Source organism: Doryrhamphus excisus, linkage group LG16 (genome assembly GCF_037039965.1).
Source record: "Doryrhamphus excisus strain RoL-2023G ecotype Guam linkage group LG16, RoL_Dexc_Guam_v1.1, whole genome shotgun sequence".
In the NCBI taxonomy this organism is placed as follows: Eukaryota; Metazoa; Chordata; class Actinopteri; order Syngnathiformes; family Syngnathidae; genus Doryrhamphus; species Doryrhamphus excisus.
Genome location: NC_136372.1, coordinates 18037558 through 18050053, shown reverse-complemented (window position 1 = coordinate 18050053; position 12496 = coordinate 18037558). Strand labels below are relative to the sequence as shown.

Here is a 12496-nt window from a genome sequence, read left to right as displayed (position 1 = left end):
GCTTGTTTTTATTGGCTAACATTCTAGAAATTACATTCAATTATAAAAACAACAAAAGCAAATATGAAAAAAAACAGCAAAGAGGTGTAAAAATAGGTAATTAATAATATGCTTTGTGGGTCGCACGGTGGACAAATGGTTAGTATGTTGGCCACACAGGCAGGAGATCGGGAAGATGATTCGATTCCCTGCTTGGCATTTCCCCGTTTCCTCCCATAGAAAAAAAATGTCCTTTTTAGGCGTTTTACAAACCAAAAAGTGTCAAAATGGCCCCCATTATGCGGTCTATAGTTGGACACCCCAGGGTTAGAGCATGTCTGGGTTTGAGTCGGACCTTCTGGAACCAATATATGACGCTGACCGAGGTTCCACTGTATATCAAAATGTACGCTGGAGTCTCGACTTTAAATAAAATGTAGATTTATTTCACAGATGCCACTACAATAATGTGACTGTAAAGAAATATATGCCCCCCCAACTCCCCACCCTTCCATGTGGGTTTTTGTTGTGGTTTCCCGCATACGTGTACGGATGCCCTTTCAGCACAACCGTGCATTTTGTATCTTGCTGACTGCTGTTGGAAATATCGCAGGTTTTCTCTGGGGAATGAATGGTTTTGCCATTTTCACCACAAGCAGAATCCGGGACGAGAAGGAGACGACGTGAACATTAGTCAGGCCTGGACTGTAAATAAACATGCTTCTGTTTTTTTGTGCTTGTCCTTTCATTGAAAGCCACTTCATTCTCAATGAGAATATATGTTAGGATATGCAATCATTGAACGCATCTGATGATGACAACGCAGCCAGAAATAGGCAGACAGAGTTTGTCAGGGGTGGCGGCATCTGATTGGGTCAAAGGGTTCTTCTTCCACTCTTATGCAACCGGTCACAGGCGTCTTTGCTATGGATACGCTACACTCTGCCGAGTTCACTGACCTGTGACCTTTAATGTAACACTTCATGTACGTGCTATCACCGACGACTGTAATATTACATGCCGAAAAACGTCCATCTTGCCGTTGTGGCGCTATATACAGGTATTGATATTTTAGCGCCTCACTTGAGAATGAAGGAAAGACTATCACTTTTTTTTTTTTTTGCATGACGCTCACACTGTGGACTTTTGAAAGCATTTGGTCCAAGCTGAGATGTTACATAATGTTATCACCCTGCAGATGATGAGAGCACAATTCTCCATTGTTGCTGCTACTGTAGTACAATTTGCACCAAACAGCCTGACAAAATCTCCTACAGCAGGGGTGTCCAAACTATTTACACAAATCAATGGATGTGGGCGGACGGAGGGCAAATTAAGGTGGCCTGTAAAGGTTATAGTGCATTATGGTTCATCCTGAAATTCCATCCCCGTAGCCCTCATTTTTTATGTATATTTAAAGCAATGCTTTTCCCTTTATACTGTGCATTACCGTTTTTATTTGTGTTTTCTTTTTGTTTAATTTGATTCCTACAGTGAGCCGCAGTCCGCTACTGGTCCCCGGGCCGCACTTTGGACACCTCAGTCTTTCAGGTGGAACACTGGAAAATAAAAGACACATGAAATGCTGTTAAAAATTGACATCATTTTGAGCGATTTTTGACATGTTAGTAATACATCGAGTACGTTCAACTGTATTCTGAATGTATGTTTTATCCAAAACGTCCTTGTTAGCATCATATTAACTACAGTGAAACCGTGGTTAGCGTGTGCCCCGATTAGCAAGTTTTTTGCGTTCGCGCCGAAAATCTATGACAACATTTATACAATATGCCGTGTCTTGTGGCGTTATTAATATACTGCGTGTGTCCAAGTGTGGTTTTAGTGTATTTTTTACGACAAAACAACCTTGCTAGCAGCCATTAGCTCGCTACTGCAGTAGAACCTCCGCTAGCAAAACCGTTAGCAAACATTAGCATGTTTTTCAGTTTACGTCAGAAATGTATGACAACATTTTGTGTCTTGTTGTGTTATTAATACACTAGAGGAGTGCAACTGTGTTTTTGATTAATTTTTTATCCTAAAACGTCCATGTTAGTAGCCTATTAGCTAGCTAATACAGTGGTTATACAGTGCTTACCATATGCCCCCGCTTGAACACTGAACTATAAAAGGTGAAAAAGCTGTCAATAAAAATGACAGATTGTGTTAGAAACTTTGATATACTTACAGTGGAATCTTGGTTAGCATACGTTGGTCATTGTATGGTTTTATTAGCGAGCCTGTTAGCTCGCTACTACAGTGGAACCTCGGTTAGCTTGCGCCTCGGTTAACGTAAATTGATTTGGCTTTGAGTTGGCTGAAGCTTTCCAATGTATAGTACGCTACTATGCAAAAGGGCTCTAATGTGAATAAAGTGACAAGATGTTTTGGGGAATGAATGCCCTTGTTGGAAATGTCAGGGGAAAGTCATCTTTGGCCTGTGGATGTGAGACCTCCAGGAATCAATCTTCACATCTTTTCCCTCAGGAGACATTTCTTGATTTAATACGGCGCTTTTCTTTTTTTCCTTCTGTGACTTCTGAGGGTAACGTTTAGAAAAATGGGAATGGGTACCACGGGAATGGAAGAACTCTTCAAGCCATCGGCAGCCCAGAGTGGGAGAGGCTTGGGAGATACTTTAGGTTTGGGGAAGTTCAGATAAAACTGCTGGATGGCCAAAGTAAATCCGGTCAGAGGAGATGATGTACATTCCCGTGCCATCACTCGATGTGTTGTTTTCATATTTTCCCCTGTATTTATTTAGACATGATGAAATAGGTCTCATTTAAATGAACCAAAGGAGGTGACATTTTGTTTGCTCATATTAAATTACAACTTTTTTCTCTTTGTATTTTGACTTTATTTTTGACATTTTGGGGGATTTTTTTCATGTTTGCATTATTTTTTAAAACAATATTTTAAGAATGTCCTACAGGTCAATTAAAAAAAACAAAACAGCTGTGGGTCTCAAATGGCCCCCAAACCACACTTTGGACACCCATATCCTATAGTGTCCGTGAATGTAATGCAAAGTAATGCCCTGCAAAGGATCAATACAATCAACAAATACAAACATGAGGAATATATGATAATAAACAACTACAATTACAATTAAATCTGACAATTACATCTTCTAGCATCGCCTGAACGCACCACCACGAGTAGATGGCAAGCCTGTGGGAGACACTGTATAATAAGAATGATATAAATAGCCATCATGTTTTGCACTTTGGCACAGTTGCGTACCAGCTAAGTAAATAGCTTCCTGCCGATTGGAGGAAGAAAACACGGACGGAAGATGGAAATACTCCGATTCAGCAAACATGACACACCAGCAGGGAGCGGCAGAGGAATCAAGGTCAGTGAAACATGCTAGTGGTGTCTCTTTACGTTGTTGTGCTTATGGCGCATGTTGCCGTGCAGCTGGGCACATCACTCACAGGTACTGGCTGCATCCGGTCCACCCATGCGGTGGGTTATTACGGCAACAGGCTCATTGGATTACAGGAGCGGGCGCTCGCCCAAATACCGCCAGTAAACACAGCCCGAGAACTTCCTGATGGCGCAGCAGCACCTCCAATGCGTTAACACCAGCACGCTCTAAATGCCTTCAACGTGCATTAGTCATTCACTAATGTTATTCGGCGATAAACGCCATAACATTTCCTCTTACCGCCATGTCCTATTTACAGTATTAGCACGGTCAAGCACAGAAAGCAGTTTTTAATATTATTAGAGTTCTCTATTCATAAAATAAACCCATATAGTCACACTTGTATAGGCTCCAGCATATCCCCCGACCCAAGTGAGGATAAGCAGCAGAGAAGATAGAAGGATGAATGGATTCTTATGTCTAATATAGCGTAATATGAGTGTAAATGTGACTATAGGGGTGTTATATCAAGACTAGAGGGCTCCAATAATGTTAAAAAAATCATATTTAGAAGGTCACAAACAGGTTTTCAACGCTCTAACTTATCATAATCAGGTCTGGAATCATTCATTCATTTTCTACCGCTTATCCTCACGAGGGTCACAGGCGTGCTGGAGCCTATCCCAGCTGTCTTCAGGTGCACCCTGCAAACAGGGCACATATCGACAAAATCACACTCACTTTCATATCTATGGACAATTTGGAGTCGCTAATTAACCTAGCATGTTTTTGGAGTGTGGGAGGAAACCCACGTATTCACGGGGAGAACATGCTTGGAATCAAACTCCCGTCTCCGAGCTGTGTGGCCTGCACACTAACCGCTCGGTCACCATGCAGCCAGTCTGGAATCAATTAAGCATAATAAGGAGTGATTATTGCACATCATTAAATTGTACTATTTTTAGTCTTGGACTCCATTTTTACATGCAACGTGTTATGTATGATATTAAATGGGTGTCAAACCACATCAGAGGTATGATAAGGCCGCCCTCAAAGGGCCGCTTGTAACTGTGAAATGGAAATGTAAAATGCTGTATGTATTATCATATAATTACTTGTGCATTAGATTAGCACTTTTTTACCACCACATTGATGGACAACTTGTTTAGCAATCAGAAGCCACTAAAGACATATTTAGGTCCAGCTTAGTTCCGTTAAAAGGACACGCTAGGCCACATTTGACAGTAATTGTTTGCGGTTTATGATGTTGTCTTGAATGTAGTGTGTGCAGATGGTTTTTAAAAAAAGTAGCATATATTTTCACCGAGCAAACTTTTGGGCTTATAGTGAAAAGATAAATCCATCATCTTTCAGCAAATCTCAAGGAAAGGCTCTTAAAGCGTCTTTGCCGCCCTCTTGTGGTAAGTTAGTGCAGTCAAGCCTGCAGTTGTGTTTTATATTTTGGCAAAAACCAAATTGCAGTTGTTTTCTTAAATACATTTTATTACATAATGACATGTAGCAGTCTGGCCCGTTATTACAAATACAGCGTTTTACTTTACAGATATTTTGGTTTGATGGAACATAGCCAACCTCCTTTCTGATCCTGCGCGCACGCTATCCTGTGTCTTTGTAGTTTTGTACAATTATTTCATTCGCAGACAAAAAGACAACCGTCCCCGTTTAACTGTCCACCCCGCCCCTCCCCTCCCGCGTCTATACACTTGCCGATCAGCCCCATTGATCTTCATCTGTCGTCGTCAGGATGTCTGTGACCAGGCCGGTGCCGATGGTTTTGTTGCCGTCCCTCAGAGTGAACCTCTGGCCCTTCTCCAGCACCATGGGTTGTCGGAGGGTGAGGGTCAAAGCGGTGTCCTCCCCAGGCATCACCATGTCCTGAACGGGATAGGAACATTTTTTTGAATTTCTAAATGGATATGCTTTTTGCTCACAGCTGTAAAAATGATAGACGCTTGCGTCGTAGCCAATTATGCAAAGTACACTGTGATGTCATCGAGCCCTGAATAGACTGCAGTCCTGTGGGAAACACTGTGTGCTCCATATCAAAGAGTGCTGCACAACGTATAAAAGGTCATGACTACGGATGACGTTAAAGTGTTTGCTTTGAGTGCTAAAGTCAGCGGACACGCACGCACCTTGTCGGCGGGCAGAGTGACTTTGCAGGCCATGTCCCACGTCAGCGAGAACATTACGGGTGCGAAGTTGGTCATAAAGGGTTTGTGTCGGCCTCCTTCCTCTTTACTCAGAATATACACCTGCAATGAAGCAAGCACAGGTTCGCCATCCACTTCACACACTCTGGAAACCTGCCCTTTATCCACTAACAATGGGACACTCCATTGTAGCAATGGATGTGTTGATTAGTCCCATGCATGCACAATTTATTATATTTCATCTATGAAAATATATTCCAATATAAGCTCATTATTGTGTCAAGTGTAAACTGTCATACGGATAAAAGCAGCATTGATGAGGACTTTGAACCAGTGGAGATGTTTAGAAGCAAATACAATGTGAATGTATGTGTTGTTGCGCCCTCTGCTGGTGAAAATCAAAACGTGTTCATTTAACATCTACATGTAAAGTTCACACAAAAGCCACATTGACATTTTCTAAAGCAACATGTGTACCTGTAGATACATTAAGAAGTTAATATAGCGCATATTTCAGAAAAAAACTGAAAAAACTGTGAGGGCTGTCTACGTGTCATAGTGAAGTATCAATAAATATGAATACATATCAATAATCATACTAACCTGGGCCTTGACTTTCTGGTGAGGGCTGATGGAACCCGGCTTGCACATCACCATCCCTCTCTTCACATCCTCCCTCTTCAGGCCTCGGACCAGAGCACCCGTGTTGTCTCCCGCCTCGGCCCGGTCCAGGGACTTATGGAACATCTCGATGCCTGAGCCCAGCAGCGCCGCATGGACACCACAGTTTAAAACTCCTTATTGTTTCTTACGGGGGGAGCACTGGCGGGGTGGCGTTCCGTTGCGGGTGTTGAGCTCACCTGTCACCACGGATTTGATGCTGCGATTGAGGCCCACAAACTCGCAGTCGTCCCCTTTCTTCATGATACCCCTCTCCACGGTGCCGGCCACGACCGTCCCCCTGCCTGAACACAGATACATTTATTTTGGGTGGGTTCCTTTAATTGTTGTTCATAGCAACCTGCAACCACAATATTAATAATAATAATAATAACTTACTGTTGCAATGAATAGCACATCTGACATTTCCAAGCAAAACTGAGGAGCTCTGAGTTTACCACACAGACGACACTTGCTGACTGGAGTCAAGCTTCTGCCATACCTGGGATGGAGTAGACACTTTCGATGGGCAGAAGAAACGGCTTGTCCAGTTCCCTTTTGGGCAACGGAACGTAGGAATCCACAATCTCCAGCAGTTTCATCACCGCATTCACGCCGAGCTCCGGCTCACGGTTCTGCCATGAAGCATCACAAACGTTCAGTCAGCTTCCAGACCGACAAAGCGTGCGTCACTCACCTCCAGGGCGCACAGGGCAGAGCCGATGACGACAGGCGTGTTCTCGCCGTCGTAGCCGAACTCCGTGAGGAGCTCACGGATCTCGATCTCCACCAGCTCCAGCATCTCCTTGTCCTCCACCGCGTCGGCTTTGTTGATGAACACCACCACGTGCTCCACGCCGATCTGCCTCGCCAACAGGAGGTGTTCGCGGGTTTGAGGCATCTGGCCATCAGTGGCCGCCACCACCAGGATGCAGCCGTCCATCTGAGCCGTGCCGGTGATCATGTTCTGCAAAGAAGGTACGTTCGGTGACAACAAAGCCGAGGCATATTTGTGACCGGTCGCTGATGGGCGCCGTACCTTGACGTAATCGGCATGTCCGGGGCAGTCTGTGTGGGCGTAGTGTCTGTTTGCCGTGGTGTACTCTACATGGGAAGCGTTGATGGTAATTCCCCTGGCCTTCTCCTCGGGGGCGTTGTCAATCTCCTCATATTTTTTAAAGTTAGCACCGCCTGCGTCGGCGAGCACTGAGCATTCAGAAAAAAACAAAAAAAAACAAACTCAAGTCAGCATCATCATTATAATGGGACTCTGTTAACGTAGCTTGTCGCTATAACTCCGTATGGCAGATAGCATCATAGCTCTGCTCCTTAATACGAATAAGAACATGTAGCAGGAGGGCTCAGTGCTGCCAACATCATCACTATATTTAGTAAGTAATCAGACCACTCTCGATAGTGTTTTTTTTTTTCAAAACAACAACTAGCGACGAAAATAGCGACTTCTTGTGGTCTTACTGAAGGCTAACATCTAAGCATGTATCGCTCTTTTCCAAAAGGAGCAGGTCCTGCTGCGCCTCCTCCCATTAAGGAGGCTCCTTCTTGCTTGTGACATTTAAAAAACAAAAAGAAGGATTCACAGAACGTTTGTTTTTATTTCTAAGCCTGCATCATAGCCAATTATGCAAATCAGATGATGTAGACCCCACCCTCCACAAACCAACTGCCGCAGATTGATTTCGGTCCTGTGGGAAAACTGATTAATGTCAGCTAAAACACTGTCTGCACAGGCACACCCATTCAGATGATGACGCAACACATCCCTACCTTTTGTGATGGCTGCTGTTAAGGTGGTCTTGCCGTGGTCGACATGGCCGATGGTTCCAACGTTCACGTGCGGCTTGTCTCTGCTGTAAGTCTTCTTCGCCTCTGCGGCAAAGGTCCGTCGACTCAGAGGAACAGCACACTGCAATACCAAACGTGCTCCGTTAGAAATACTGATGAATTAGGCGCTGCAAATGCAAATGCTCGGTGTGGACACTCGCCAGTTTAAAGGAGCTCTGCAGGAGGCTTGGGGAGGACAGCTGAAGGGCTGAAGACAAGACAAAACACTTCTAGGATGATTCTAATACACCAATCACTGTGCAATGTCATTAGTCATAGTTGACAACTGCTTTCAAGGTTGACTTTCTATTGTTTTGTTTTTTTTTTGGATTGGATGGATGTAGCCTAATAAGCAGTACTATTCAACACACTATGTATTTTTAATAAAGGCGTGTTTACTATAATCATTGTTAAATTAAACACTGATGGCTAAATATAAGCAGCTGTTTCAACATCTAATAATAGGTAGTCAATTCAAAGTTTTCACATCAGTATTTAAAAGCTAAGCAGTTCTGGGCCAAGATATCAAGACTACTAAATACATTAAAACGCATAGGTGTACTCTGTGACTATTAGTTGACCAAGGTGTTATAGACCACTATCTGCCTGATAGATGAACATAAATACAATAATTCAAATAATCTTCTACATCAATGCTAGCCGTAATGTTAGCTAATGCTCATTGGTAACGTGACCTTGCTGGCAGCATCAGTCCCTTTTAACATGTGTACGCCCACCAACAAAAAGCAATCAAATAAGTACACCGACTCGGGCTGCCGTGAATGAATAAGCAGTTTGAATCGCAAAGGCAGCATGATACGAGCAAATAAACTGTACATTTAGACAATTTACCGGAGACACAAGCACGCAGTCCTAATAGCGCCGCCATCTTGGACAGTCAGACCCTCCCAAGACGACCGAGTTGCCAAGAGAGTTAACGTCAAGTGCTGGCGCAATGCAGGAAAACACTACCTTATTTCCTTTTTTACATTCGAGATAGTTACCATTTCGTCAATTTCTATCCTAAAATCTATATCTAAATGTCACATATTTAATTAAGACTTTTCTGTAGATATTAGTTGTGAAACCTTAGGTAATGTTGCGCATTGGTATTGCTCTCATTTCCATTAGTACTCTCTGAAAGCGGCTGTCTAATACGTCATTGATTTACCTTACTTACGCTAATAAAGTGTAGCCTGAATAAAATATTGAATAAAATTAAATATCACCTTATTTGCTGTATCTGATAACATTCAAAATTCTAATGCTGTAAATGCATTTATTGTACTATATTCAAATTGGAAGGACCACGTTTTGTCAGGGTTTACTTCAACATTTTGATTGCCGCGTTAGTCTTACCATTACGGTAAAACATGGCAGCCTACTTGCCACTCATGCGCTTATGTTAGCCAGAATGTTCTAGCGCCTTCGTGAGTTTGTGCCTATAAGAAGAGTCATCCTCTTGGACTGTCACAAGGATTCTGTGCTCGCATTCATCAAGTATCGTGTTTATAGCCTTTTAACGGTAAGTTTAAAAGTAATCGAATGTAGAATTGTAAAGACAGGAGCTGTTGGCTTTATCGTGATGTGATTAATTCGGAACGAGCTGATTTGTTTGTTGTTTTCTTAAGTTTGATCAACATGGCAGACGGCAGACAAAATAGGAGATATCCTCAGAATCTTCAGGGGGTACTACAGTTGGCAATCGATGCTGGCTCCGGTGCAGACGGACCCACTCCCGTCGAACCCATTTCACAGGAGGTAAAACTTCAGACTAGCTGATATAATACATACAATTCAGCGTGCATATGGCCTCTTTGATTATTCTAAAAAGTACTGTTGAAGTGCTTTAAAGTTACTAGCGAACATGGTGAAAAGAAATACCTTGTCTTTTTGTCTTTCAGAGGAGTTTGTGGTTGAGAGAGGCTCTTGCAGATGTCTGCAAAGGTCAGATGGATGAAGTGGAGCAGATGAAGCGGTGTTTGACAGCCCTGAACAAAGAGGATGTGAACGAAGAGGAGGACAGGGATGAGGATGAGGAAGATGAGCGCGAGTCGGCCTTTGAGCTGCTGTCAGATTTGTCTGAAAACCTTGACAACGCCAGAGGTCAGTAGTGCTTTGTATGAGTATGATATGAATGATGCCATCCTGATTGTGTCTCCACTTGTCTTACAGATCTGATGGTCCTGGGTGGACTGGACGTGTGCGTCTCCAAATATTTGTGTCACGCCCAAAGTGGGTTGAGGTGGCGTGCTGCTCAGCTCATTGCTTCCTGCGCTCAGAACATGCCACAAGTGCAGGTCCACTTGCTAAAGATTGGCGCTCTGCCTAAACTTCTACAGCTGACGGATTCGGACCCTCACCCCACAGTGAGGGTGAAAGCCCTTTATGCGGTGTCATGTATGTCAACAGAAACACCAGCGCTCATTATGAAATACGTAAACCAGGTTATGTTGGCGTCACCAGCTGTGTTGTGAATGGCAGGTCTGGTCCGAGAGCAGGAGGCGGGACTGGAGGCGTTTCTGTCTCATGATGGCTTCTCGGTGCTGATGAGAGGCATGCAGTCTGAAGACGAGAAGCTCCAGACCAAATCGGCATTCCTTCTTCTTAACCTCCTCACATCGAATCCTGAACAAAAAGGTAGAAAGAAACATAACTGGGATGTATTCCTAAGCAAATTCAATCCACGGTAGAAGTGTGTGTTCAGTTTAACGTACCTTTCTCTTTAAAACATGTCCGTTCTTCCTGCAGACACGGTGATCTCGATGGGGATGGTGCAGCAGCTGGTCTCCGTGCTCCGCACTCCGCATTCCCGGTTTCATGAGCACGTGCTTGGCGCCCTTTGTTGGTAGGAAGCATCATCAGCGTTCTTCTGTCTGCAGCATACAGTCATCCCTCGCTACATCACCGTTCCAACATCGCTCCCACTTGGTGTTAGCAATGTTACATTGATGAGACAATAGCCAGGCTATGCTAACGTGTGAGCCTATGTCATGTCGTTCATATTTAAGACGTCTTATTTTCTATTATGTTGAATAATACAAGAGTGAAATAGACTACAAGAGTGTTCTTTCATAGCTACAGCAAAAACAATTGTTTTTTCCATGCAAATATTACATTTATGAATAAGTACCCAGTTAACCGTGATAAATGAGGGACAAGTGTACATGAATTGACATTGGTTATGGGGCCACTGGACATAGAGGTGGATATTAACGCTGCACGTTTTTGTCATGTGCCCCCCCCCTCCTTACCTCAGCCTGGTGGAAGACTGTGAGAAGGGGCTTAAAGACTGCAGGGATCCATCTCTCGGTCTGGAGGATTTACTGCGACTGCGAGCCAGGGAGCTCCAAGGGAAAGATGAAAATCAGGTATGTCAGAAGAATTTGCATCAGGACCAAATGATGCGGCATCAAACTCATCTGAATTCATTTGCCTGTTATCATTAAGACTAACGTGTTCTGCGTTGCAAAGCTGTTATCTGGTCTACATTTAAAGGTTCCTGTCTCTCTTTCCCACCCACAAACAGGAAGAACTGGAATTCTGCGAGCGTCTGAGGATGGCTTGTTCTCGTAGACACCAGTCAGATGACCACGGAATGGACCGCTGACCTGTAATGATGACCTCAGGCGCTCTGACGTGGAGCATGGACATTTGAAATCAGGATGATGCCATGAAAGCGTTTGTTAGTTTGGACAGTCAAACCATTTATGCATGTACTGTATCTTTGTTTTTAAGATTAATAGTTAAATCAAATGCGATATATTTGTATTTTTTATTTCTCAAGGGACTGTCATCTTGGTTGTCTGTAAAACAAGACTTACATTTTTTTCTGTTATTTATTCATAAGAAAACGCATACGAGTGGCTTTATACACATGATCGGTTCACATAGGCAACTCATGAAGAAATCTATATTCATGTTCATCAGTGAAATATTGTAAATATTGGAGTCATTTGGTACAGCTGCAGAATCAAATAAAATCTCATACGAGAGCAAATACATTTGTCTATCATGATTAGAATGAGAATAAAACAAGACATTAAGATCTAAAGCATTACCGCATTTTGCTACTAAAGTTGAAAGTGTTGACTCCATCTCTTTGTCAATAAAACAACTTTATAAAATGGCTAAATATATCGGAAATGCTAATATACATGCTAATATACAGACCTTGTCCAAAATGGCTGCCGTTAGCGGCTAACATTAGCCGTGTATGCTAACACCAGCTAAGTACAGTATTACTGTCAATATTCGATGTATAACTGAAATGTAATCAGATACGTAAATAACAAGTAATACGTGCGTTGTTGATACGCAAACTCACCTGAAACATCAATTATTGATACGAAAAATGTTAGCATCGTGTCTGATTGCGATACCAAGCGCCCTCTCCAGTGCCCACTCTCACCGAGGCTGCCACCCGGTGGCGAAAGCAAGTATTGCAAGTGTGCGTCTACAGATGGGT

At 43.2% G+C, this 12496-nt stretch overlaps 2 protein-coding genes across 2 annotated transcripts; one reads left to right on the top strand and one right to left on the bottom strand.

Annotated features, from left to right (window-relative positions):
* Positions 1–4834: 4834 nt before the first annotated feature.
* On the bottom strand, positions 4835–8993 carry tufm (Tu translation elongation factor, mitochondrial). Its single transcript, XM_058049975.2, has 10 exons — positions 8881–8993; positions 8190–8236; positions 7972–8110; positions 7226–7392; positions 6884–7153; positions 6689–6821; positions 6387–6491; positions 6130–6281; positions 5509–5628; positions 4835–5248 (listed from the first exon to the last, which is right to left on the bottom strand). The coding sequence occupies exons 1-10, from the start codon at positions 8915–8917 to the stop codon at positions 5084–5086; spliced, it is 1335 nt and encodes a 444-aa protein (XP_057905958.2). The 5' UTR covers positions 8918–8993; the 3' UTR covers positions 4835–5083.
* Positions 8994–9385: 392 nt separating this feature from the next.
* On the top strand, positions 9386–12083 carry hspbp1 (HSPA (heat shock 70kDa) binding protein, cytoplasmic cochaperone 1). The gene is made up of 8 exons (XM_058049976.2): positions 9386–9553; positions 9660–9789; positions 9933–10134; positions 10204–10428; positions 10513–10668; positions 10780–10876; positions 11288–11399; positions 11558–12083. Exons 2-8 carry the CDS (start codon positions 9670–9672, stop codon positions 11636–11638), a joined length of 993 nt encoding a protein of 330 aa, XP_057905959.2. The 5' UTR covers positions 9386–9553; positions 9660–9669; the 3' UTR covers positions 11639–12083.
* The last annotated feature ends 413 nt before the right edge of the window (positions 12084–12496 follow it).